Raw genomic sequence first — 27,955 nt, forward strand, 5'->3', positions numbered from 1 at the left:
CAGCTCTCAAATCGTATTACTAGATATCTGTACTCTTTTTCCTTCATTAGGACTTTTTCCCACAGGGTTTTTCCCTAATAAGATTTTAACGAGGCACATCATCTATTAATGAACATCCAAAGGGGAGTGTTGTAAATATTAGTGATGGATATCCATTTAATATACTTGAAAACAATGAATACTTGGTCACCAAGGAAATTACTTGGTCACCAAGTAATTACATGACCTTCAAGCTATTATCATCACCATTTTCCGCCGATAAATAGGAGGTCCATTTATAGAATTGAAGAGGCAATAAAAATATCTCTCTCTCCCAACTTCTTTAGCTATATCTCTTGTATCGTGTACTTTTAATATTATTTTATAACACAAATCAAGTAGTACTAGTGGTGCACCTGCAAGATGCGGAGGACTCAAGACTCCCATCTTTAAGGTAGCAAACTGCCAAAAAGAACTAACTTTTTTCTGACCATCAAATAAGATTTTCAGAACCTTTCTGCGTAATGTTTGATTAATGATTCTCATAGTTCTCTAAAATCACGAGCGTGCAGCACAAAGTACATGTACTAATGGTGATAATTGCTGTAATTATAACAAGCTTATCTATTCAAAAGCATATATCACGCTCCACTAAATCCTGGGGTACTTAATAAGTAATAGCTGGTAATGAAGATATAACCTGTGAAAGTCCTCCAATAATGAAAACTCAAATTTGATACCGGCTTCCACTGAAAGAAAATCCTTAAACTAGATTATTGATATCTTAGATGTGTATTTATGCAGTCTCTACTAACTCAATTAAGTTAGAATAATAAATTCAAATCATCTAATTAGGAATGACAATGACTAGAAACCCCATGAGCAAATATTTGGCATGAGCTTGAGGACTCTCACAGATAATGTAGTGAAAACAGGCTTAAATGACACTGCCCTTGAGATGCAGATGCACTGTGGAAGGAGATAAGTAGAGGGATGAAAAAATAAGCATTATTTGTCTGCTATTATTCATCATCAGTTTGAATCATTTATGAAATGCCAACAGATTGTACTAGATGATACATCACTACTACAAGAGATCGATGCATAAAATTGTATTTAAGAAGACGTTAACTCAAGAATTGATGATCTGAAACAACTTTTTGTAGCAGTGTAACTCATTGAAGGCTTGAGCTAGTTCCAATAAGCACGCTTAAATTTATTGATAACAAAAATGGACTCTCCCATTCACTTTAGAATTCAAATGCAGCAGGGACTGAACATTTGGGCACCACAATTTACAATGGTCCGGGAAAGGTGCCATTCTCTCTCTGCTCATTCCATCTGTCAATCTGCAGCCATAATCAAAAGCAATGAAGTTGACAACATGAAAGGATTATAATGACGTGTAATCAAACAGGATTAGGACTACCTAACAAATGACCCTAAATATCATATACAGGTTAAGTCCTTATTTGGCAATATTTTAGTTTAATCTTGTATCATCCTCACTAAAAATTGCTTTGCTCCCCAATAAAGATATCTTCTACTCCATCCTTTGCTCCTAAAAATAGTGGCTGCACTTGACCTACAGGGTTGGTACTTTTGATCATAGCTGTAATCGCTGGAAACTGCTCATCTCAGTCACGTCCACCACAATCACTACTTGGAGTTGGCCCAAATTGCTAACTTCACTTATGGTAACCACATAACTGGATCACTAAGGTAAACGAGCTGGTATGCTAACATCATCTGGTTCCCAACTTCCACCACCACCTTCTAGAATGTACATTCCAAAACAATTTTAAAATGAAATCTTGTTATGAAGAAAGTTTCGCAAATCTATATTTTGGAAGGTTGTATGGGGCGAGGGAATTCTGGTGATATACTATTTTTTTTTTTTTTGGGTTAAACTGTCTCCATTGATCATTTATGTGCAGAAAGATACAGAGTTAGAGTTTGGTATACCAAACTTTGTACATGATCATTGAGGTGAGACTAATCTATGTCCTGTCTGAAATGTAAATACAGAATTCAAGGGGGACCATATACTATTTGAGCAGGTTTGGCTTGTTTGATTCTAAAAGATGGAAGATTCCATCTATCCATGTTGATAAGGCCTTTGGTGTTCTTTGGAAGCTCAGCAAAAGAGTTGAACACTTGGGTGATATATTACTTGATTGCCTCCTAATTTATTTCAATAGGAAGACCTTTGGGCATCCTTGGATCTATTTTGCTGGGATCCTTCAAAATCTTTGCCGCACCCGTGTCAACCTGACACAATGTGGATGTGTGTGCGAGGTCTACACTGGATTTGGTCAACCTAACTAAGGTTTTGTAAGTGTGCCTATGGCCAAGAAGTATAGGTTGATTGACATTCCTTTTCCTAAAATGCATTCATTATCCAATTTTGCGTAAAACTATAAAGAAGCCAGTGTATAATTGTAAAAAGAAAATTATTCAGTTAAACCTAAACACTTCTATAACATACAATGCATCTCTAGTTTTCAAGACAATGAACCAAACTTTTAACAAACTAAACAATGTACCAAACTAAACACTTCTATAATATACAATGTATATCTAGCGGTGATAACACGTTCGTGAATCAAATAGCTCCCTAAGAGATTTTGATTTCTAACAATTTCAAATTCAGAGGTTGCAAATCCACATTAAAATATAAATTTGTCCAGCCAAAAAACCTAAGGGGAATTCTGTCTCATTAGCAGACATCTAGGATCTAACGTAGTTTATTCCATATTTGCCCAAAGTTAAGTTAAACTTAAACATGGGAATCAAGATGATTTCACATACTACCAAAATCTTATAAAATATAAAGGTATAAAACAAACATACCCATTCACCAGGGCAAAGAGAACGGTAGTACTTGGCAAACTTGTCACACTCGGGTGCACCTTCACCCTTTGCTGCTGTGCACCTGAAAAACAAACCAATGTTACATAGGTGAAACTTTGCTATTTGATCTAGATTACAAGACGCAAGGAAGAAACACAAAGGAGGATTGTTACTAGTATAGCTATGTATACTGACCGATGGTATTCAACATATCTTGTAAAGCAGTGCCTCGTCTGGTTTGTAGTAGGGAAACGGAAGTCAGCAGGTGCTGTCTCAAGCTGATTGCCAATCATATCATAAATAACAGAAGACAGTCAATGCATAGGTATTGAAAGTAAAAAAGCAGTCACAATTGATGGTTAACTAGATCTAACCTTAATCTCAGGGGTTTCTTCAACAGCAGATTCCTGATTTTCTGACGTCTCATCTTCAGTACTTTCACTGCTTTCATCAGTGGCAGGCTCCACAGCTGGAGAAGCTTCAGCTGCAGCTTCACTGCTTTCCTCTGGTGCAGGGGCAACTTCGCTGCTCTCAACCACTGTATTTTCCTCAGTCTTGGAAATAACTTCTTCAGTTGGAGCAGTTGAGGGGGCCTTAACCTCAGCTTCTTCCACTGGACTTGCTGCCACTGGGGATTTCTCTTCAAGCTCTTTCAGTAAATATTGCTGCACATTTAGGAATAGGAAAAAGATTTGTCATCTGCAGCAAAAAACCTATCTAGGCAAAGAAAATCTAAGTGCAAAATAATAAAGCCAAAGGATATTATTATCCTCTAAAGTATCAATACTAAATTGTCAAGAAACATGTCAAAATAGAAGAGTTAAAGAAATCACAAGCTCACAACTAGGTAAAGAGTTTATGCCAGAACACATTTCTGTACTCGAAGATCAATTAGAAGTGACTGCTCCAAAAAAATAAAGACACGAGGGGCGAAGCAATTTCAAGAAGGTGAGCACTTCAGAGGGTGGGTGCTGGTGAGGCACACGGGGAAACATGCGAGAAGAAGATACGTTGGAAAGAAGATTACAAGCAAGAGATAAAATGGGTAAAAATGGATCCTTTTGCTAGTTGAGTACTAGGATTCTTCTCTAGTACGCTTCAATCTCTTTGCTGTCTTCTTCTCCTCACATAGTCCGTTTGGTCCTCCTGCACATTCCTTTACTCGATGATCAATTTCAGGTGATTGTTCTCACTAAACAATGACGCGAGGGGCAAATCAATTTCAAGAAGGCAAGCACTTTAGAGAGTGAGACATTGAGGAAACCACGAGAGAAGCGATCGCTTTGTGAATCTAAGTTAAAAGAAGATAAAAGCAAAAGAAAACATGGATAAAAGATGGGTCCATTTGCTAATTGATCACTAGGACTCTTCTCTAGTACGCTTCATTCAGTTCTCTTTGTAGTCTTCTGCTCTTCACTTGAATCTAAGTTAAAAGAAGATAAAGAACACGAGAAAAGATGGATTGTTTTGCTATTTGAGTACTAGGATTCTTCTCTACTACACTTCAGTTGGTCTTCTTGTTCTTCTTCTACTTAGCTGTATTTTATACTTTTTCCTACTCTCTCTATTCTCTTTTTTTTTTGGTCAAACAGATACTGATATTTAATTAAAGAGGCTCATACAGGGAGTCCATACACGTGTGTACGGGCATATTACATGGAAGTGAAAAACAACTATTAGTAGTACTATGAAAGACAGAAGGAAAGCTACTGCTACTACTATCCGAACTATAAGGGGGAGAACTTCCTGAGGAAGTATGAGTACAAAAGTGGGAGGGGTTAGAGCAGCTACTAGTACAATACTGCTGCGTACAAGGTAAGTCTGGGAGAGTATTCCCATGGCTGGTGTTGATAAGACGAGGAAGTGGATCACCTGCGGCATCCTGTTGGAGAAGGGCAGTGAGGAAAGGTGGTGGTTCTTCAAAATACAAACTGGTTGTGGGAGGGCATAGTTGGCTACCATAACTAGCTAATCTATCTGCTACGCTGTTAGTTTCCCTGTATGAGTGAGAGACCGTTGGGTTACCCAGCTTCTGCATGAGGGACCTGCAATCATGGAGCAACTTCCTCTCTCTATTCTCACAATTCCTTTCTCCTATTCTTTTCTGTTCTCTATCTCGTTTCATATTCTTCAATTCTTATTTAAAGATTGATTGTTAGGAAAATGGAAAAAATTGATTTACAACTAAAGCTAATTATTTCTATGGTCCTAAAGAAATTAAATATAAAATTGACTGGAGCAAATTAATTATTATATGGCTATTAAAAACAATTGAATAAGCAATAAAATTATTCATTTGCAGCATTCAATTTGTTGATCAATAACTCCAATCACAAATTTATTTAATTTCAATGTTTTCCTTACTTATTGCTCATATAAAAAATATAAAATCAAACGCCACAGATTAGTTATTCCACGGCTTATTAACAAGACTGAAAATCAATTTTATGATTGAAGTAATCCTCCAGTGGGCTTGTCGAAATTACATTTTTTTTAATAAGGTAAAGTTTATTGTCTAAATTACATTTAAAAGGTATTTATTGTTTGAGTTGATGGGATTAACATTCCATTTTTTGATTGGGTAAGTGCTGGGATTAACATTATCGTTGTATATTGCATGTTGCAATCAATAGTAGCAATTTTGATGTTATAGCTTCCACATGCTAGGTAATGCTTGTAGCTTTGTAAGTTCTGCACCTTCAGAGAAGCATGCGCTTCCCTTCATCCTTCTCGCTTAAGGCCCCAAAAGGCAAGTTGTTTCTTGCACTTTTCGCTTTTGAAAAATTTGATAAATGCATTATCAGAAAGCTTATTATTTTATAAGATAAAGTATGCATTATCAGAAAGCTTTACTCCAGCATAAAATGTTGATATAGGTTTTCCAATTTATTTGCGGAAGAATCTAGAGAAAGTCTAAACAAAAGAAAGCAGGATTACACATGGAAATGCTCAAAGAATTTTCATTCTTCTGAAATGCAAATTCCCATGTCATATATTATAGTGAAAGTGCAGCAATCTTGAACTAGAGGATTTCATATTATGTTTAGGATACCATGCAAGCATAGTGTACCTCTTACCGGAACAAGAATGAGCTCGATCCTTCCCAGCCAGGGACCAGGGGCTAATAAAGTCGCACATTCCTTAGATTAAAGCACAATCTTATGTAATTTAACTGTTTCTAATGAAAATTTGATTCACATTTTTGTAAAGATTTGTTACAAAGTTCCTCTATTAATAGAAATTGTTAACTTATGATATGTTCAAATAAGTTGGTTACACGTAGATCTTAACTTCCTACAACTTTTCAGCTGACTTTCAACAACAAAACAAAATATGTAACTTTGTTATAAATCCAACAAGCATATATATAAGCTACTTCGTTTTTCCTCTCTTTACCCTTCACTTTCTCGATCCCTAGATGAACCTCAAGAGACACGATAGATATTACAAATTCAGACAACTACTCATGTAAATCAAAATCTTATCAACAGACAGTAAGAGAAGCCTCCAGCCAACTTCATAATAAAATCAATTTCATTCAGATCAGAACTAGCAGTAAATAATCATAATATTGGAGAACAACAACATCTTCACTATATGCTCTTTGTTTTCTTTCCCTAAAAACAATGCTCCAACCCAATTAAGAAAAAGTCATATTATCATTCATTAAACTACAACATAATTAAAGATCAAACACATATCCTAATCATGCTGATTAACTTTAATTCCAGATTCATATTGCTTCACTAGTCCTTCAATTTTTTCTGAACAATGATAGCACCAAAAAAAAAAAAAATCCAACACGTACAAGCACAACTTAACAACTTATTTGATATGCCCTGCAATCCTCATATCAATAATTATCTAAGAAAAAACAATATTCTATATATAGAAAGCAATCTCGATAGAAAATATTTTGATTGAAAAATTATCCATATATTGAAGCCTGAGTTAAGATCGATACCAACCGTAATCCAAATACTAAAATTGGTATTAACTAATCAAATAATCGATTAAAAAGGGCCTTTTTTTAATTTACATTCCATCAAAATCCAGAAATCAGTTAAAAAAAAATGGTTAATTGCAGAGCAGAAACCAAATCGAAGATGAAAAATAGGAGTGTAATTTTACCTCAGATAAGGATGGAACATTTGAGGCTGCAACTTCGGCCATTGCTGCAATCAGCTGTGACGGCGGCCCACGGAACAACCTTAGACAAAGAACAAATACAGTAGCAGAGTGATTAGGTTTTGGGTAGGATGTTCAGTTTAGTCAGTATTGAGACGATGGGGGAAGTGATGGTGAGAGAAAAGGGAGAGGCTACCTGATCTGCCGTTAGAAAGGTTTCGCAGTTTCGAGGTGTGGCCCATGGGCCTCCAAGTCTGTGTTGTTATCGTTGGATTATCTATCAATGGACTCGGGTTTGGGTTTATCCTTCATATTTTTGCACGGATTGGCCTATTTAATTTTGGACCCTAGTGGTTATTTAATGAAAATATTTGGATATCATTTACTTGACATAAGTTCTGTAATATTTTCATCTTCGGAAACTATACTTTTATCTCACTCAGCAAAAATTCTATAGGAATGAAGCTATGCGACATAAGTTGTGTAGTATTTTTCAGGTTATGTTTAGTGTTGAAAGTTTTGTCTTTTTTGGCATAACTAGTGTACATGTGATGATATATAGGCTGAAGCTAAATGCTCACTACGCCAAGCGAAATCTAAACTTAATTTTTTTTTCCTTCAGATTATGTTGAATGTTGAAAATTATGCCTTGTCCGACATAATTTGTGGGATGTTATGATACATATGTCGAAGCTAAACGCTACCTATGCCGCCGTATTTTAGTTTATGTCGCTCCAAAAATGCTGAAGAGTAAAAACAGCGCACCCATGTCTTCTCCTCACTGTCCTCTCTTTATCTCCACCTCAATACCACCCGGAAGCACGCATCAGACCACCTATATTCCGCTATTAAAATGGAGCTCCATCATTGGCTTCTCCTTCAAATCGAATAAGATCTGTCCCAATTTCGAAGCGATTTTGAGTGTATTTCTCATAACCATCATTAAAAGAGAGCCCCACCACTAAAACAGAGCTCCATCGTTGGCTTCTCCTTTGAAATCGAATCAGATTTAACTGGATACATCGTTGGCTTCTCTCCTCCACCACCGTCGTCTCCTATGACCGGAATCCACGGCCAATCGATAGAATTTTTCTCAGAGCTAAGCATATTTTATTTCTTGAATCTTAGATCTCAATGTGTTTTATTTCTTGTATCTCAAATCTGAGTGTATTTTATATTTTATATCTCAGATCTGAGTGTATTCATTATTTTTTTACTGTAAAATATAATGTTTCTTTATGTATTTTTTTACTATATTCCGAAGGAGATTTTTTTGTATAGAAATGAATACAATGAATTTGAATACAACTGAATATCCCAGTATTTTTTTTGCATTTATGTTGTTTGAGTACAATAATTCAATAAGTTAAATACAATGTAAAAGTAGCTACGAATGAATACAACGGAATTGAATATAACGGAATACAGCCGAATTGAATACAAGTTACTGTAGCTACAAAATGTAATTAACAAAAATATAGCTATGCCTAAAAAAAAAATCCCAAAGTATAGTCATTTGTGAAAATTCCTCTAAAAATTAAAGATCACAAATTTGAGGACCAAAAATTAAAGACCGCTCCCAAATAGATTTGTGTGGAAAACCCTTTATCGTTGCCTCACGCAATTTCGTTAAGATGGGCTTCCAGGCCGGTATGGACTGTGCCCAATTAGCCCATTCTTCAATAATTGAAGATAGGAATTGAACTAATCGATTTTACATATGCTATATAAGTTGTTTCTATTTTCAAAAAAATGATTAACTTGTAATCAGTATAGATAAACGTTATACCTGCACTCCTCCTCCTTTTTCGTTTATCCTTCTTCTTTTGGAATCACCTTCAACCCAGTTTGGAATGCTAAACTTATGCATTTTGGACCTGGGATAATTTATTTTAGGTCTGAGGTTAGGCTTTGGTAGTTCAAATTTTAGATATACAGGAGGTTGGAGACAGCTAAGCCTAATTTCATACTAGATTATCTGAAGTTCGAACTGCATAACAATATGCCAACTTCATACTCATGTCGTATGTATGAAGTTTGTAACTTCAAATCCATAGTCTCAAGTTGAATTTAATTTAAGCGACTAAAAATTAAATATTCTGTAATGAGGTTGGAGGTTAGGCTTGGTAGTTCAAATTTTAGATATACAGGAGGTTGCAGATAACTAAGCCTAATTTCAGACTAGAATATCTGAAGTTCGAACTGCATAACAATATGCCAACTTCATACTCATGTCATATGTATGAAGTTTGTAACTTCAGTTCTATAGGTCTGAAGTTGAATTTAATTTAAGCGACCAAAAATTAAATATTCTGTAAATTTTGACTGTCTTGCGAACCTCGAAACAGCTATCTGAACACTCGCCCCTTCTTGAAGTCTTCGTAATTCATACTTCTAAGATTGTATCTTGTGTTGTCGCAAGGCTCATTCAGTTCATCACTAGCGTAATTAATTACGATTGGCTTACAAAAATGAAGTTAAACTAGTACTATGTTCCATAAAAATAGGAAACAAATATTACAAATTTGCAACTATCTATCTTCAGCGCCTTATTTTATTGAGTGATGTTGTTATTCATAACATTGACATCGTATTAGAAAGCAAATGACTATCGTTTAAGTATTGAATCTTCATAAACCAGGAAAGGAATTTCACATAATTTTGTACCAATATTCAGTAGTTGGACCGTAGAATATCGCATGCATACATTATTTTACATTGCAGTAAAGAGAAAAAATATATAAAAACAGGATCATTTATCCATCCAAATGATACAACGCAGCGATTTCCTTGCTTGAAGTAAGTCAAATGCTTTGTTAATATCCTGAAAGTTAACTTCATGCGTTATGAATCCGTCCAAGTTCAATTCCTGTCCAAGATTAGAAAAGAAAAACATCATATACAAGTATTTGGTATAAATCATACCATAGGGTGTATTCCGTATGGAATAAAACAATTTCCTTTCAATTTTTCATGTTTGGTTGGTTGACTAAATTTTTTTTTTCTTTCAGAAAATAAATTTATTAAAAATCAAGAAGATGACTTTCGTGGTGAAAGTAGAGAAAACAAGTCCCGACCCCATAAGTGCATGACATTTAATGGATTGTGCCCCCCCCCCCCCCCCCCCCCTCCTCTCCCCTCACCCGCTACCCTCTCCCTGTTCCCAACCCTGACACGTACCCTACTCCCTGCACCCCCGCTCTTATCCCCATCACTCACCCCCTCCACCCGTCCTAGTGTTTATTTACTCAATGTGATCTCACAAATGGAGTGTGGAGAGGGTGTGGTGTACACAAATCTTAACACTCCTTGTGTGAGGTAGAGAGGTTGTTTTCGATAGACCCTCAGCTCAAGAGAAGTGTTTTCAAAAGCAGGTTTGACAAATACCAAAATAAATTTCAATTTACTTATCAACATCAATGAATAAATAAATAAGAAAATCACTTATTTTTCAGAAAATATCTCCCGTGAAAAATATTTTCCTTCCTACCAAAGTCACCCATAGTTTTTGACTTTTTTCTTTTTGGGATTATATGGTAGGTTCATTAGATTTTTTTGACAGGGGTATATAATATTAATATTCACAATGATTAAAGTTAGATACATGTAATTGAAAAAGTAATTACAAAACAATAATCACAAGGAAACTTACATTATTCAAATATTTAGTAGCAAAGATGGGTATGTCAACTTTAGCTTTGACACCTCCAAACAGGGATCCTATGATAGTTTTTCCAGACACCACCAGCTCACGAGGGTTAATGCTTAACGGTGCGCCATGTATATCAACCCCAAGTATTATAGTCTTTCCATTTTCCTACAATTGACAACATATTTGGAGGACACAAAAAAATATATTCTAAAATCGTTCAATAATTAATCATTTAATTACTCTCTCTGTTTACTTTTACTTGTCCAAAGATTTTAAAAAAAAAAAACACTTTTACTTGTCACTTTTAGTATATCAAGACAAGATAGTTTTTTTCTCCATTTTACCATATTATTAATTACTCACTTCAAATCATTTTCCAAATCTAATAAAAGTATGCACCAATTAATATGAGTAGATTGGTAAATTCTGCACTTCATTTATTATTTTTGAAGGTTGTGCTAAGTAAAAAGTGGACAAGTAAAAGTGAAAGGAGGGAGTAAAATCTATTCTTTTAAATTTCGGACATGAAAGTTTAGTCATTATTGCTGGAGGATACACTCGAAACCGTGATATTTTTATTATTTCGTCTTCAAATTTATGAACCTTTGAGTTTGCTGATTTTGATCAGTATTTTATTCCAATACTTTTTTTTCTTTCTTCTTTATTGGAACGTCATATTCCTTGTTATTGTCATTTATTTGGTGGATTAGGATCCAATGGAAGAGGAGCAAACTGTTGAGTGTTAGTTTGGCTAATTGGCTACAATAAGCAGTATAGAATAAACTTATAAACAAACGTGACTTTTTCAGACTAGATTTTAGTATATCTAAATTATAGAGTACGAATAGCTAGTTTTGACGTGTGGATCTTCTGGAAAAATTAACGTGATTTAGATTATCACAAGTTTCAAAATTTCACATTTAAGCTACCTTTTTAACAACTTTTAAAAAAGGGTTCATCCTCATTAATTATGATTCTAGGCACTTATTACTTCATCTTCGAAAGTTGTATTTTATAAGTTTGAAAAGTGCATAAAATACAATTATTTATAGTTCAAAAAGTTAAATGATTGAGAAAATATCCTACTGAAAGACATATGTACCTTGCGACAACTACTAAAAGCCTCTTGCATTAAGGACGTCAATCCAATACACTCAAAACAGTAGTCAGCTCCATCATCAGTCATCTCTTTTATTACCTGTGACAATTAATTATTGAATAATACAAATTAATTCTTTTTAATTATCTGTACTGAAGTTGAAAACAAAAAGCCATAAATGGAGGCACAAATAAGGAAAAACAAAAAGTAAACAAACCTGGCTAGTTGATTTCTCACCACAGGTTGTAGGGTTAATAAAATCTGTAAGTCCAAACTTCTTCCCTAGTCATACATACATTTGATATCCACTTTTCAGTAAAAATATCCTCTTCTTTTATTTTTTATTTTAGTATTTTTATGTGAGATTAAGTATGGTTGTTTAAGTAATAATACGTACCAATTTCAAATTTTTCTGGATTTAAATCGACACCTATTATTTTTGAAGCTCCACGTAACCTTGCTCCTTCTGCAACCTGTTACATAGTATTATAGTTTGAGAAAACAAGTAGCTAGCTCGGACCTAATAAGTATTGAAATTACACAGATAGTTATTTGAGTGATCAACAACATGTAGAGTGTCAGAGGCGTTTAAAACTCCTATCTTAACCGAGTTCAGGTGTCTGGTTGAGACTTTGTGGAATAGGGGGCCCCGAGTGTAAAACCGAACAAGTAGAGATGTTTATCAAATTATTCAGAGTTACCGCTAGTCCCACAGCTCCGAGACCAAATATTGCCACGGTTGAACCTTCCTCAACTTCTGCAGCTTTCCATGCCGCTCCCAATCCTGCTAACAAATTACGAAATGCTGATTTTAATTTATGAAATTTGTATATATATAATTTCATGCACATTGTTTGTCAAGACTTAAGACATTTTACGAATAACACTTAAATCACTGAAAAGAAACAGCGATAAATCATGTTGAATATTAAATACTTATGAATTAGAAAATCTACACCTTCCAGGGTTTACCTTTATTTTGTATTAACTTTCAAGTTTCAACAGTCAATTCAACCAAAATTTTCAATCTTAAACAGGGGATGCATTACTTCATTTCTGAAATATCTAGTTAAAAATTACACGACAGTACAATAAATAGTGATATTTTCAATTTAAGCTGATGAAGACATAATACATTTGAAACTCCTCGTAAGAGAATTAAGTTGTTTGGGTTGAGAATAGGGAGTATTTAATTACATGATGATTTTTTTTACACTTTTTAGACGATTTAACAGAATCATGGGATAAAAAAAATACTCATTGATGTGGTGGGATGGATGATATCGATCTATGAATATCTCGGGCTCGATCGAGAAAAGTTCTTTGTAATAAGAGCTTTTTCCTTAATGGACCCTATACAATCCGAATTTAGATTAGCCGGGTCCGTGGAGTACCGAACATTTACATTCTTTGTATTCTCTAAAAATATTACCGCACCCGTGTTGGGTCCGCCAAAAATGCACTATTTTAGAAAGATCCAACACACACATGCATCAACAGTTTTGAAGAGTCGAACAATTAAACTGGACAGTATTGGATAATTCAAAAAAATTTAAGTGAAACAAACCTGTAGAAACCCCACAAGAAAGTAGAGAAGCTTTATCAATGGGAAAATCTGGAGACATCCTCACAACATGTGTGACATCAACAACTGTATACTCAGAGAAGCTGGAGACCCTGAGTGTATGGTGCAATTTTTCTCCATTTTTGTCCTTAAACCTGCTGCTTCCATCCCTTGGCATCCCACAGGGATAATCAACTGAAAATTTAGAACAAGCATTCCCCTTTGGGCACTTGCAATATCTGCATTCTCCACAGTTCCTTTTAAACACTGGTATCACTATGTCCCCTTCTTTCACTTCCTCTACATTTTCCCCTACACTCTCCACAACACTAAATCATATGAAAAAGAAATAATTAATCTCATATGCATGAACCATAGGAAAAAATAAATAGAATATGAAACTCTTTTTCGTGCGATATCATGATTTTTTCATACAATTAAAAGTAACTATATCTAGGTATACCTTCCATAAAAAATGAGACCAGTAACCTCTATATAGTAGAGTAGATTACTTGTTACCATGTAGTACTATAATACGCTGATAATATATAAAAAGAATTACCAATTAGTGTTATAAGTTAGATATTTATATTTTAAAGGAATGAAGGGATTGGGTACACAATTGAGAGGAGGATATAGTCAGATCTCTTTAAGTTGCCATGTATAATAATGTTTCACTACAATAGCTAAGTTATAGTATTATATTTCACTATAGCAGTTAAAGAATATTTGGACACACGAACATGATGTAACTATAGTTGGAAATTCAAGTCATTTTGGCTACATGTGGGCTGTGGCATGCCTTGAAGTGGATTAAGAAAAAGGAAGAAAACCTCATGCCTAATAATCCAAAAAGATGACGAAAAGAAAATGGAAGCAATAGCTATTTGTTGATAGAGTAAGTAAATTACCCAGCTGCTTCATGACCAAGAATTCTGGGGAAAGCAGAAGCTGGTCCCTGAGGATATTAATTAACAGTAACTTATGAAGAACATAGATATTTATTAGTCTAGTTAAAAATTAATTTGGTTAACTTACAGCTGATAATTTCCAGAAACTAAGATCAGATTGACAGAGGGAAGTGCAAAGAATCTTGATCCGAACCTCCCAAGAACTCGGAGGGGCAACCTCGATTTCTTCAATGATCAGAGGTTCCCCTGCTTTTCTGCACACTGCAGCTGTTTACTTAAAGAAAACATACAATTAGACGATAGTAATTACAGATTAATTAGGTATTCAAATTGTTATGAGAAATTTAAAGAGAAATTAATGTTGAGAAAGAAAAAACCTTGGCATCTTATGGGTTTTCCTGCTGTCTGTGATGCAGAATTTGAACTCATGACTTTGCGGTCTTCTCTAATCCAACTTCTTCAATAAATAAGAAAACTGGATAAGTAGCTGCCAAGTTCAGAGATTAATTAAGACTACAAATAATTTAGAGTTGCTATTAATTAGTCATGTCAAACTTAGGGAGTTTTAGGTATGCTACCAACTTGTTAAATTAAACCATAGTTTTTAGTAGTTATAGAATTTTCTTTATGTTTTGTGCGCTAAACCCATTTACTTACCTTAGTTGGGGATGGCGTTATTGTTTCATAGAAAAGATACTATTAAATCTTTCATTCCATAAGGTTTTGTAAAAACTCTTACCGTTCAAAGGTAATTAACAATAAGCAGTGAAAACAAATACTCTTGTACTATCTATTTCGATTGTCTCGAGTAGCCAGTCGAAGGGTAGTGTTGGTCAATTGACGTAAAATATTTGAAGTTTGGTCGTGGAAATTATATAAAAGGAAGTATCTTTATAGAAAAATCAAACAGCTGAGTGTGAGGCAACCTTGGCGGAGGTGCATGTGATTGACCACAATAAAATAGTTTTATCAATCATGTGGGCACACGCACCCTCGATCATTTTGTAAGAATTATTCATAGAAAAAATGTTCAAATCTTTCATTTCATATGCTTCTGAAATAAAAACTTTAATCGTTCAAAGGATGCTTCTATTTTCTGAAGAATACCTAAAAATTCTCCTAAATTTTGTATAGATTAGTTGCATCCTTAAATTATTTGTGGTCTTACTTACCCTTCTGAACTTGGCTATTCAATAGTTGTTATTCTGTAGACACTAATGTGTCAAAGAGAGTGTTAAGAGAGTAGATATACTTTTCTTTAGGGGCATGATGAGAGTGGAGAAAAATAAAACAATAAGTTTTCAGATGAATATTTTTTTTAATCGTATACATAGTATACGTGCTAAGTCATGATCATCCAAGGAGGGTAACAGCTATAGCATAGCCAAGTCTAGGAAGGTAACTAGGAATTGTTTAAAGATGCAACGAATAATTCGTGCAATGTTTAGGAATTTTTTTAGACATTCCGCTTATTTTCTGATTAGCTTTATTTTATAATTTTTCTTCTCGTATTACATTTTTTCTTGCAAGTAACTAAAAATAAAGTGTCAAAATATATATATATGTATTTTGATTGTCTCTTGTCAGATGAAGGGGTGGAGTTCGTCTATTGGCGTGAAAAAGTTTGAGATTCGTGTTCGTCATTCGTGGAAATTTTAAAATGAAGAGCCTATAATAATTCAAAATTGACTTTATAAAATACAGTAATACTCCATTAATCATGTGACGCATTGTTAATTAATTCTAATCGCTATCAATGGATGTGTTATCTCTAAACAAACCCAAAATATATTTTATTGTTCATAAACGTAGTCAGTTGAGAACTCTTATTGGTAGTTGGAGATTATGATCCGAAATCCTCACAATCAGTCAAGTTCTTCTAATTCAGAATTCAGAATAAGTTCTCTCTAAAGAATACCACTATCCAATAAAGAAATACATACCACTATCCAATAAAGAAATACTCCACAGAACTAGAATATAAGTCGTGTTCTAATCATCCCAACTAACTTTTTTCCGGATTCAAATCTATGAAACGAAAAGAAATGCATACAAGTATTTCGCTCCCTTTTTTTGTTTTTTGTTTTTTTAATTACAAAAAATGATAGCAATAAATACAACATTTATTATCTCAAAGCGCAAACAGAAAAGAAAGATGAAAGCAGGATTATTTGTCCATCCAAATGATACAACGTAGCGTTTTGCCTGCTTCAAGTAAGTCAAATGCTTTGTTAATATCCTCAAAGTTAACTTCATGTGTTATGAATCCGTCCAAGTTCAACTCCTGCCCAATATCCAAAAAGAAAAATATCAGACGCCTACTTATATGTATATATATATATCAACCCATTTTTCTTTTTGGGATTATATGGTAGGTTCATTAGACCATTTTATATTATAATATTCACAATGATTAAAGTTAGATACATTGAATTGAAAAAGTAATTAAACAACAAGCACAAGGAAATAAACTTACATTATTCAGATATTGAGTAGCAAAAATGGGAATGTCAACTTTAGCTTTGACACCTCCAAACATGGATCCTATGATAGTTTTTCCAGCCGTCAACTCATAAGGGTTAATGCTTAACGGTGTGCCGTGCATCTCTATTCCAAGTATTACAGTCTTTCCAGTACCCTATACGATTATCAACACGTTAGGAAAATAAAAGTTTACAATATATATCGTTGTAGAACTCATGATCATTTAATTAATGTCCTTATAGACATAACAGGATAGGAAAACATGAACTTTCTAAAATATGTTTGGGTAAATATACTCTTGATAATAAATTACCAACATTATTTTACTTTTACTAATATAACTAGACCATAGTGTAAAGGTAGCTACCTTTTGACGCATGTAGCTTCTACACAAACAAAATAAAATGATGTAGGTTATCAAAAGTTTCAAACATTTACTTTCTTTTTGAACATATTTTTAGAAGGGACATCCCCATAATTCTTAAATCATTAATTACTTTATTGTCAGAACTTGTCTATTATAAATTCGAAAATTGCATAAATTACAATTACGATCATTTTATTTACATTTTGTATAATATTAGCCTGAGATAAATTTAAAAGAAGAAACATGACTAGTGAAGATTGATATAGTCGACTTCAGCTTGTTTGAGACTATATATAGTTATTATTCAAAAGTAAAAAGATTACCTTGCGACAACTACTAAAAGCCTCTTGCATCAGGGATGCCAATCCAATACACTCAAAGCAGTAGTCAGCTCCACCATCACTCATCTCTTTTATTACCTGTGAGATAACTTCAGCTAATTAATTAATTCGTAATTTTCCTTTGTCTCTACTGGAGTTGGAAAAAATCCCATAAATTAAACAAACCTGGTTTGTTGATTTCTCACCACAGGTTGTAGGGTTGATAAAATCTGTTAGTCCAAACTTCTTCCCTAGTCATCATACATTTGAAAGTTCAAACCCATTATTCAGTAATAATATATATATATATATATATATATATATATATTTTGTTTATTTCGGGAAAGGCTGGTTAGGTACACGTATAATTAAGAATGCAACGCGTACGTACCAATTTCAAATTTTGTTGAATTTAAATCGACACCTATTATTTTTGAAGCTCCGCGTAACTTAGCTCCTTGTGCTACCTGTTAAATTATTAGTAGTACTTTGAGAGCTCGGGAACCAAACAAGAATCAATTATAAATTACTTCAAAATTCGAGGAATATATATGGTTTAAATATTCTGTGAAAAGAAATGTTTATAATAAGGTGAAGGACAACTTTCATGTGCTACACGTTTATTTTGGGTGCCTGTCTTAGGGATGAAGAGAATCAAAAACTACTCTGTAAATATCATTGCCTTCCTTTCCTTTTTACAAGGACCCACCAAAAATAGTGCGTAATCAAGAATTCTACTAAGAAAATTCATAATATAAAAGAGTAACACACAAATAAGTCTGAGAAAAGTCAACATTTATTACATGCATATAAAAAAGTGATTTTAATCTTATACACGGCCTACAGTGTGATTTTTTAAGAAGTAAATGGAGTTACCGCTAGTCCCACGGCTCCTAGTCCAAATATCGCCACAGTTGAACCTTCTTCAACTTCTGCAACCTTCCATGCAGCTCCCAATCCTGCTAATGAGAAGGATATATTTTACTATCACTAAAAAATTTTGGGATATTTTATATCAACAATGATAAATTAAATGAATTTGAACTATAACATATTAGACCTTCAACCATGCACGCAGCAAAAGTGTAGCCTAAGCTATTAGAAGTGTGACATTTCATCAAAGGTCATATTTTTCGCCTTAAGGCAACATTTTTCAGAGGTGGCCTAAACAAGCTTAACTTTTGTATTAAAACAACACTTTTTAGGAGGTAAATGCTACACCATATACGGAAGAAAAAAAAAAAAAAACATTGTCTTTGGTTGACCAAATGCAACACTTGAAGTACCTCAATGGCGACACTAAAGTTTTTGGTGGCTGGCAATAGCAGTTTCTAAAAAATGAACGTTTTATAAGTACCTTTTAGACAAGCTGAGAGAATCATGGGATAAAATGAGAAAAACATACAGAAGCAACTGACCTGTAGAAACTCCACAAGCAAGTAGAGAAGCCTTATCAATGGGAAAATCTGGACTCATCTTCACTACATGTGTGACATCCACAACTGTATACTCAGAAAAGCTGGACACACTCAGTGTATGGTGCAATTTTTCTCCATTTTTATCCTTGAACCTGCTGCTTCCATCCCTTGGCATCCCACAATAAAAATCCTGCAGGAATTTAGAACAAATATTCCCCTTTTGGCACTTGCAATCTCTGCATTCTCCACAGTTCCTTTGAAATACTGGTATCACTATGTCCCCCTTCTTTCACTTCCTCCACATTTTCCCCTACACTCTCCACCACACTATACCAAGAAGAAATTAGCCTTATGATGTGCATGAATCTCAGGAAAAGGTAAATAGAATGTGAAACGCTTTTTTTGCTTTGTTTTCTCTAGTCACCTTGGGAGTAATTAAGTGGAAATTCTTATGGAGCAGAGGTGGATTCAGAATTTTGAGCTGATTAATGAGTTCGACTTTTAAGATTTTTAGCACGGAACACATTATACTTTCAAAATTATGAATTCTGAATTTAACATATATAAGGTGCTTGAGCTCGAATGCCAGCCTTACTCAACAAGCAGCTGCCTTAGTAAGGTTATTTGTTTCCACTCATTAAAGATTATCTACAAAAGAAGGTCAACAGGGATACTTAGCAGTTACATGTATAGATATGAAAAAGATGCGCTAAAGCGCGCAAAACCAAAACGAGGGGTTTGGGCTTGAAACCCGGCCTTACTCAACAAAGCATCTTTCTTAGTAAGATTTACTTGTTTTCACTCGTTAAATGACAAGAGGGGTTGCTCAGATGATAAGCACCCTCCACCTCCAACCCGAAGGTTGTATGCTCGAGTCACCAAGGAAGCAAAAAGGGAAGCTCCTGGGAGGAGGGGTGAACAAAAAACAAAGATTCTTTCTACGAGGAAAGGTCAACAGGGATATTCAGATTGCTTTCATAGACACCAGAGAAGGTTAGATCGTCTTTCTTTCCAGCCGCAATATAGTTCGGCTAAAAGACTTAAGGAGAATATATATACACATCTGCCCCTACCTTCCCAATATTACTTACTATGAGAAAAAATGAAGTAAAAGAAACTATGGAAGCAAAAGCTATATACTGTTGATAGAGTAAGTAAATTACCCAGCTGCTTCATGACCAAGAATTCTGGGAAAAGCAGAAGCTGGTCCCTGCACGAGGAAATTAACTAACAATCACGCATGAAGAACATAGAGATTAACTAAAGAAGTTTGGTGAACTTACAGCAGATAATTTCCAGAAAGTAACATCAGAATGACAGAGGGAAGTACAAAGAATCTTGATCCGAACTTCCCAAGAGCTGGGCGGGGCCACTTCGATTTCTTCTATGATCAGAGGTTCCCCTGCTTTTCTGCACACTGCAGCTGTTTAATCGAACAACAGACAATTAACTTATGACAACTTATGACAACAAACAGATAAATTAGGAAGCAAAAATGTTGTGATAAGAGAAAACCTTTGCATCTAATGGGTTTTCCTGCTGTCTGTGATGCAGAATTTGACCCCATGATTGATCAGTAGTGTTCTTCTCCTAATCGAAGTTCTTTCATTAAATAAGTTAGCAGTCCTTTGTACCAAGAAGACAAGGTTCTTGTTGATAATACAAAGAAAGCAGATTCTTGGAAGTTAGTGTGAGTTTCACTGTTCTGTTATTCCGTGGGATTTACAATGTGTGACAGTTCTTGTCCCCCGTATTCACAAAGCAACTCTAAGTAATTATAGAATCAATTTTTATTTTTTTTGGGTACTAAACTCCTTTTACTTAGCCTGAATTTAATTGGGATGACATTATTCATAGAAAAATATGTTTTTTTTTTTTAAATTTCATCAGCTTTAATTAGGTTGGTACGTAATCCCACATAAGTGAGAGTGGATGCAGAGGCGGAGCTAGAATTTGAGGTTTGTGGGTTCCGAATTCAAACCCTTTAGGTAACTTAGTTCTAAATTATTAATTTATACATATTACATAAATTTCTTAAGGCAAATACAAGGTGCGAACATAAGGTTGTGGGTTAGGCCGAACCCGTCTTAGACACTGTGGCTCTGCCACTGAGCGGACGGCAATTCGTCTCCTTGTATGATAATCTTCAATTATTGAGTCAGCTTTGAGTTAGGGCCGGCCTACCAAAATTCTCATTTCGTCTATTCTTTACTTGCACGGCCTAGGCGTGAGGGAGTGTTAAGGGGTTCCGAGTGTTAATAGTCTCACATGGATGGGTGGGATGACAATAATTTGTCTCCTTAAAAAGTCTTAGACAATCCGTCATTTCCTTCTGTTTCTTTCCCTAATACGATCCCTTGTGGAAAGGCTCAAAGCATGACGGACATAACACGTACTAATTCTTTTGTATAAATTTGGACATAAATCCTTCAACTTTTTAAAATAAAATTACTTGAGAATACATGAAAGTATTATATATACGTTAACATAGTTAGTAATTAAACAATATTTATAAATAGTTTGAAAAAATTGTGATTAAAGAAAATATTGTCTGACTTTTCAAGTAGTGATACGTTCATGTAAAATGAAACGGGTGAGAGTACTTTTTTCCGTAATTAACAAAAAAAATGCGAAAGAATTTTATGTTTGAATGGTCTCCTCTCTCCGGTGATACGAAGGGGTGGAGTTGGTCGATTGACTTGACAAGGTTGGGATTTGGTGGTGGGAATTTTAAAAGTAAGACAACTGATAATGAAAGGCTGCTTTTTGGAAGGTCCATACATGTGAGTGACTATAATAATATACAGTAATAATATCAATCAGGTGACACATGTGCTCTCAATAATTCGGTGAGAATTTCTAATCATCGCCAAAGGAAGAATAATTTTCCTAAACAAGCAAAACATTGAGCTTTGGACCACATCGTGTGATGTAGTGGTTAGCTTGAAATTTGAGCTTACTATTAGTCCTACGTTTGTGTTAGGTTAAAATTTGAGGTTATCATTAAAAGTAGGCACATAGTTAGGACTAACCCAAAATCCGAATCTAAATCAGAAATTTTTAGATATCTGGTTTGGAATTTTGAATAATGGATTGGATCTCAAATTTTATTTTAAAATTTTCTAAATTTTGGATTAGACATCGGATTTGGTCTTCGGACTTTCAGATATCCGAAAATCTAAAAAATTTATATCTTATATTTAGCTCTACCCATATAGCCCTATATTAATAAGTCCTGTAGTACCCTATCCATGGTAGATTAACCCATGAATTTCATTTCTCTTAGAGAAGACAATGAGTATGAAAACAATAGATGATCATATGAAATCCTTTAAATAGACCCCTCCTTTTAATGAATCTTCTTAGAGATATACGATCTGTTGTCTAGAGGTTTAAAGAAGAATAGCATAGGAATATATGATTTTGAAAGCATAGGAAGGCTTTGTTTCCCTTTCATGTGGTTGACCTCTCTCAGTCTCTTGTATTAAAACTACCAACTATCCCGCGCGATGCAGGCCCAATATAATGTAGTTCTTCAATTTTTTTATTATAAATTTTACAAAGGATATTGCGATTCTCCTTAGTTAGTCTCCATTTTTTTTTTCTTTTCCTCTTATTTTTCCCAGTTAGTTTCTCAATTGTTGTTAAAATTTGTCTTATTTTGCTACGTCCGCCTTTTTATATGTAGTACATTGACAATTGAAATATCCTACATGTCAAGTTTATAATCACAAGATTCAAAGGATATTTTATTATATTATACGCATTTTTAATTTAGAACTACAAGATTCAAAAGTCTATCTTTATTTCTTAAACTCCATGTCTAGTCAAATGTAGATACTAAAATTGAGACAGAGGGCGTATATGGCAAATGAAGGAAATGAAAGGACAATTGAGACATTGTGGACACGTGAGGACTTAAAAAGTAAACACAGTAGAGGTAGTATTAATGTTAAACTTCTGAAATGTGCAGATGTCAGTCCCGGCTTAGAGTACAATTTCAGTTACTTTTTGTACAATTTATTGTTGCTGTGTTCGTCCACCTTGGGCGTTTGTTGTTAAATAAAAAAAAATTGTCTTATTTTGGTTATGTCCGCCTCTTTTTATATTTAGTAAGTTGACAATTCAAATATCCTACATGTCAAGTTTATAATCATAAGATTCAGAGGATATTTTATTATATTATACACATTTTTAATTTAGAATCACAAAATTTGAAAGTGTATCTTTATTTCTTAAACTCCGTGTCCAGTCAAACGTAGATACTTAAATTGAGACAGAGGGAGTATATACCAAATGAAAGAAATGAAAGGAAAATTAAGACACTATGGACTCGTGGGGACTTAAAAAGTAAACACACAAAAGGTAGAATTAATGTTCAACTTCTGAAATGTACACATGTTAGTCCCTGCTTAGAGTACAATTTTAGTTGCTTTTTGTACAACTTATTGTTGCTGTGTTCGTCCACCTTGGGCGTTTATATATAATAAGAAAAATATAGAATAGAAAAATAGACATATATTTTTAGTAATGTAGCCAAGTTATATGGGATGAAGGGAGTACTTCATTAATTAATTCTTAAAGAGTGTGAAAGTCAAGTATAGTAATGTGACCAAGTAATATGGGACAAAGGGAGTATTTCATTTATTAATTCTTAAAGAACGTAAAAAGTCAAGTAATGTGGCTAAGTAATATGGGACGGAGGGAGTACTTTATTTATTAACTAGTTAACTTGAGCGCGCTTCGTGCAGTTGAACATGTCTTTTTTCTAAAATTTATTTATTTAATATAGAAAAGATAAAAATTATTAACAACAAAACAAAAACAAATAGTAGAATGTTAACTCGGTATATGTACTATTAGAAGAAAAATCACCTTATAGAGCCATGACCAAAAAAAAGAACTTATAGAGTATAAACCAAGAGTTCACAAAATCAAAGATGTTTAAAATTTGCGAGATACGCCTGGATCTTTGCCTCATCTTTCAGCTTAATCTTTCAACATAATTCTAAAGATGGCGTTGATAAAGAACATTCTCACCAATTGGAGAAATGCCTTTGGCTGACTGGCATCAAAAGCAATCATAAAATTTTTGTACACTTTTTTCAAATCCCCTATTCATCCCAATGACCGAATTCCCCTAAGATATATACATGACTAAGACCCGTTGAATCCACCAGCCTCTCGAATTTTGCAGGCTTCTCGAAAGATGGTTTATTGAAATGAATGGTTTGATCAGGCATTGAGAATATGTGACTGAAAAGTGTATTCAGAAAATATTTACGTTGTCCAATAATGACCAAATTTATTTAGAAACACCCTCAAGTATGGAATACAAACAGGCATAAAAAAAGTAACGCTAGAGGTAGGAAAGAAGCAGTCAACAATGATTGTTGCATGATAAATGAACAAAACCGGTAGTTACAGCTCTTCACAATAACGTGATTTTTAATTTCCTTAACATAGATGTAAATTAAAAAAAGAAGAAGGGAAAAAGTCAAAAATGTGAGAGTAACATGAATAGAATTCTTGGCCAAAGAGGAGGAACCACATCACCTTGTCTATACCTAGTTTTAAAATATATATATATATATATATATATATATATATATATATATATATATATATATATATCCTTAAAATTGAATTTAATTGAATTGAATGAGTAGAATGAGGGAAGGTTCATTGCTTTTACTCATAATAAATTTAATACAAAGTAATGACAATAATTATAGGGGAAGTGATGGAAAAAATAATGCCATTAAATGGTGAGTGAGTCTTTATTATGGGTGAGGGATGAAACCTTTAATATTTTATTTTATTTATTAAAATAGAGAATGAAAAGGAAAAGGTCAAAAAATTGAGAAAAAAGATAAATGCCAATGGAGGCCATAGAGAGGTGCCACATAGGATTGTCTATGCCTAGCTTTATAATATATATTGATTCTTAAAGAATGTGAAAAGTCAAGAGTGAACAAGTAAAAGTGCCCAGAGAAAATAAATATGCGTCGGAGAATTAAAATTGAAGTGCATACGTGTATGCATGAGAAGAGAATAAATATTCAGCAAGAACGTGAAAAGTCAACAGTGAACAAGTAAAAGTGCACGGAGGAAATAAATATGTGTTGGAGAATTAAAATTGAAGTGCATGCGTGTATGCATGAGAAGAGAATAAATATTCAGTACTACGACATATGTCCACATGGGATTTACTAATTCCTAAAGAATGTGAAAAGTCAAAAGTGAACAAGTAAAAGTGCACGGACGAAATAAATTTGTGTAGGAGAATTAAAATTGAATTGCATACGTCTATACGAGAAAAGAATAAATATTCAAAGAAGTGAAAAGTCAAAAGTGAACAAGTAAAATTGCACGGAGGAAATAAATGTATTGGAGAATTAAAATTGAAGTGCATACGTCTATACATGAGAAGGGAATAAATATTAAGTACTATGACATATGTCCACGTGGGATAAAAAAGTAGTTGGTTAAAGTGTACAAGTTATATAGCTTTTGGTACAAGCATTCATTGCGTGTACAATTTATAAAGCTTTTGATACAAGCAGTCAATGTTGTATTGGTCCCTCTTCCACACTTATAAATAATAGAAAGGTGTCATTTTCGTACTAAACATCATATTGCGAAGACCAACATCCTATAAACTTCACCCTTACGAAAAGCTGGAAAACTAAGGGTGTGTTCAGTATGGAGGAAAATGTTTTCCTGAAAAATGTGTTTTTAAAAAATAAGTAAATTTCTACTTATTTTCTCATGTTCGTTTTGGTAGCGGAAAATAAGTGAATTTCCGGAAAATGTTTTCCTCCATACCGAACACACCCTAAGAGAAAAAAAATGGAAAGACCCATTTTACTTTTGGATCATCAAATACTTAACCATTTAACCACGCTACATGCTGGGTTATTCGCCTATTCCACTTTTTAGGTCTTGCACAAGCGTATTCAAGTCAGTTTGTCAATTGGTTGTAAGCCCTTTACAAACTCATTTTTAGTTTTTTTGTCTTTTTTCATAAAAGATTTTAACTTGTATATGTAATAGATATGAACACATAAAATAATTTTATAAGATTATTTTCTTCTATTCAAATTGTAAATATATTCACCTATTTCCTTGATCTTTTAAGGAGGCATTGCATGCTCGCTCAACGAAATAATGGACCAAAGGAATGAAGTAGAGATCTGCACTGAAAGCCCATCAATGGGAAATGTAGAGGCCCAGTTCACTTACATTGCTGGGCTAATTTTGGGTTGATAGAGGCCTCTGAAATCCACTCTCAATTAAGTCTCAACCCAAACTTTATCATATGTAGGGGTGTACAAAGCAAATCGACAAACCGCATCAAACCTATAATCCGAACCAAACTGAGAAAAAAATACGATTAGTGATATGGTTTAACTTGGTTTGGTTTTAAAAAGAAAAACCCGAACACTATTGGTTTGGTTTGGTTTAACTAAAAAAAGTCAAACCGAATCAAACCAACCCGACATTACATTTATAAAATATCAAACATTTTTTATACATAAAAATATTTATTTATAATGTAATTTATAAATGTTTCTTTAACTTTTTCATAGTTTTTTTTTTATCTTTTAACATATTATTTCAAGTTTGGAATTAGAATTTTGAATGGTCCAATAAATTTTATAGCCCAATGATATTAGTAACTCAAATAAAACTCAACAAAAATCAAATCAATATTAATGCTAACAAAAGTAATTCATATCTAATACTGGAATGACAATAATGTTGATATCTATTCTTTAGTTTTATATTAGTTTAGAAAGTGAAAATACATAACTTAATTTTATTTTTTTCTTAAATTTTTTTTTTCTTTAATATCTAGTCATGTAATTAATACTTATTAGCCGTACTTATTTTAACATGACTTAGTACTTTTAGATTATGATCATTTTCACATGCCTTATAAATTAGCCGTATTTATTGTAGCCTGACTTAGTACTTTTAGATTATGATCATTTTATTTTATGCAATTTATTAATTTTTTTCGTTGAATATTTTAGTATAATTTCATTTCTCATCTCACGTTTTGTGTTATTTTCTTAGTAAATATCTTAATTAGATAGTCGTATCTTACTAGGACTAAAGAAATATTTGATATATAAGTTATATATTTTGTATGAAGACTTTACCCAAAAAACCCCAAAAAATCCGAGCAACCCAAAAAAACCGAGAAAACCCGAGGTTGAAAAACCCGACTTTTGTTAGTTTGGTTTGATTTATAGATTTAAAAACCCGATGCAATTGGTTTGGTTTGGTCTTTAAAAAACCCGATCCAATCCGATCCATGTACACCCCTAAATTCATATGTGTGTAAAGCTTTGTTATAGATCAGTTGAGAACTCTTATTGGTAGTTTAGAGATAATTATCCTCATCGACTATTAGTAGAGTAACTAGGGAAATGCCCACGCTTCGCCGGCATTAATAAATCCCATTAAACTCATGAAATAATATTTTGTAATATTTGAATATGAAAACTAAAAATACTTAAAACTCATGTAAAAGCTTAAAAAGTTGATTAAAAATACATCCAAAGTTTAACTTCTGGTAGTATATGTGCACGTTTTATAAATTGGCCTGAATTATAAATATAAAGTATTTGACATTATTATGTGCAAATTTCAAAAAACCCCAATGAATGATTAGAGAAGACTTTTACTTTCTATTTATTTTATCTTCTTTATATTCTCCGATCATAATATTTGTTCTCAGATATAATTTTTTTCTCAATATCAATTAATCTCTTTTTCAATAACCAAACATTGCTTCTCAAGAATAAAAATATAAAAATATAAAAATAAAAATTAATCTCTTTTAATACTTTTTATCCATTAAAAGTATAAAACCTTCAATTTCATGAATGACATATATCACAGTCATTCTCAAGAATAAAAATATTCAAATATACCAAAAAGCACCAGAAAATAAAACAAAGGGAAGTGCAGTTTTCTAATTCTTTTATCTTGAAATAAATAGAAAAGGAACATGCAGAATCCTAATAATGAAAAACTGAAAAGGAAAAAGACATTAATACTATATAAAATATTGCATGTACATGTTTCTAAGTACTAATTATTATAATAAGTTATCGAAAGTTATTATGAATTGTTAACTTTAGTATATAAGCAACTACTAAACGTATA

The 27,955-nt window shown here is 33.4% G+C and overlaps 3 protein-coding genes across 4 annotated transcripts; all 3 read right to left on the minus strand.

Moving 5' to 3' along the window:
* Positions 1-973: 973 nt before the first annotated feature.
* Positions 974-7,141, minus strand: LOC132033691 (cytochrome c oxidase subunit 6b-1-like). Its single transcript, XM_059423738.1, has 5 exons — positions 6,964-7,141; positions 3,207-3,497; positions 3,028-3,110; positions 2,833-2,914; positions 974-1,328 (listed from the first exon to the last, which is right to left on the minus strand). Exons 1-5 carry the CDS (start codon positions 7,003-7,005, stop codon positions 1,275-1,277), a joined length of 552 nt encoding a protein of 183 aa, XP_059279721.1. The 5' UTR covers positions 7,006-7,141; the 3' UTR covers positions 974-1,274.
* A 2,428-nt stretch (positions 7,142-9,569) lies between these two features.
* LOC132033692 (alcohol dehydrogenase-like 1) lies at positions 9,570-14,761 on the minus strand. Of its 2 annotated transcripts, XM_059423739.1 has the most exons (10): positions 14,564-14,761; positions 14,314-14,453; positions 14,187-14,233; positions 13,279-13,604; positions 12,413-12,495; positions 12,109-12,184; positions 11,929-11,993; positions 11,715-11,810; positions 10,613-10,777; positions 9,570-9,829 (listed from the first exon to the last, which is right to left on the minus strand). In XM_059423739.1, exons 1-10 carry the CDS (start codon positions 14,613-14,615, stop codon positions 9,713-9,715), a joined length of 1,167 nt encoding a protein of 388 aa, XP_059279722.1. In that variant the 5' UTR covers positions 14,616-14,761; the 3' UTR covers positions 9,570-9,712. The 2 variants fall into 2 exon arrangements, with proteins under 2 accessions (XP_059279722.1, XP_059279723.1); XM_059423740.1 differs by lacking the exons at positions 14,187-14,233; positions 14,314-14,453; positions 14,564-14,761 and adding an exon at positions 13,739-14,078.
* A 1,427-nt stretch (positions 14,762-16,188) lies between these two features.
* Positions 16,189-20,515, minus strand: LOC132033693 (alcohol dehydrogenase-like 1). Its single transcript, XM_059423742.1, is given in 11 exon segments — positions 16,189-16,470; positions 16,663-16,824; positions 17,361-17,456; positions 17,544-17,608; positions 17,749-17,824; positions 18,234-18,316; positions 18,776-19,058; positions 19,060-19,102; positions 19,939-19,985; positions 20,059-20,198; positions 20,291-20,515. Coding segments are annotated over 11 exon segments (1,164 nt in total). The 5' UTR covers positions 20,343-20,515; the 3' UTR covers positions 16,189-16,353.
* Positions 20,516-27,955: the final 7,440 nt, after the last annotated feature.

The sequence above is a fragment of the Lycium ferocissimum genome, chromosome 10 (assembly GCF_029784015.1).
Source record: "Lycium ferocissimum isolate CSIRO_LF1 chromosome 10, AGI_CSIRO_Lferr_CH_V1, whole genome shotgun sequence".
In the NCBI taxonomy this organism is placed as follows: Eukaryota; Viridiplantae; Streptophyta; class Magnoliopsida; order Solanales; family Solanaceae; genus Lycium; species Lycium ferocissimum.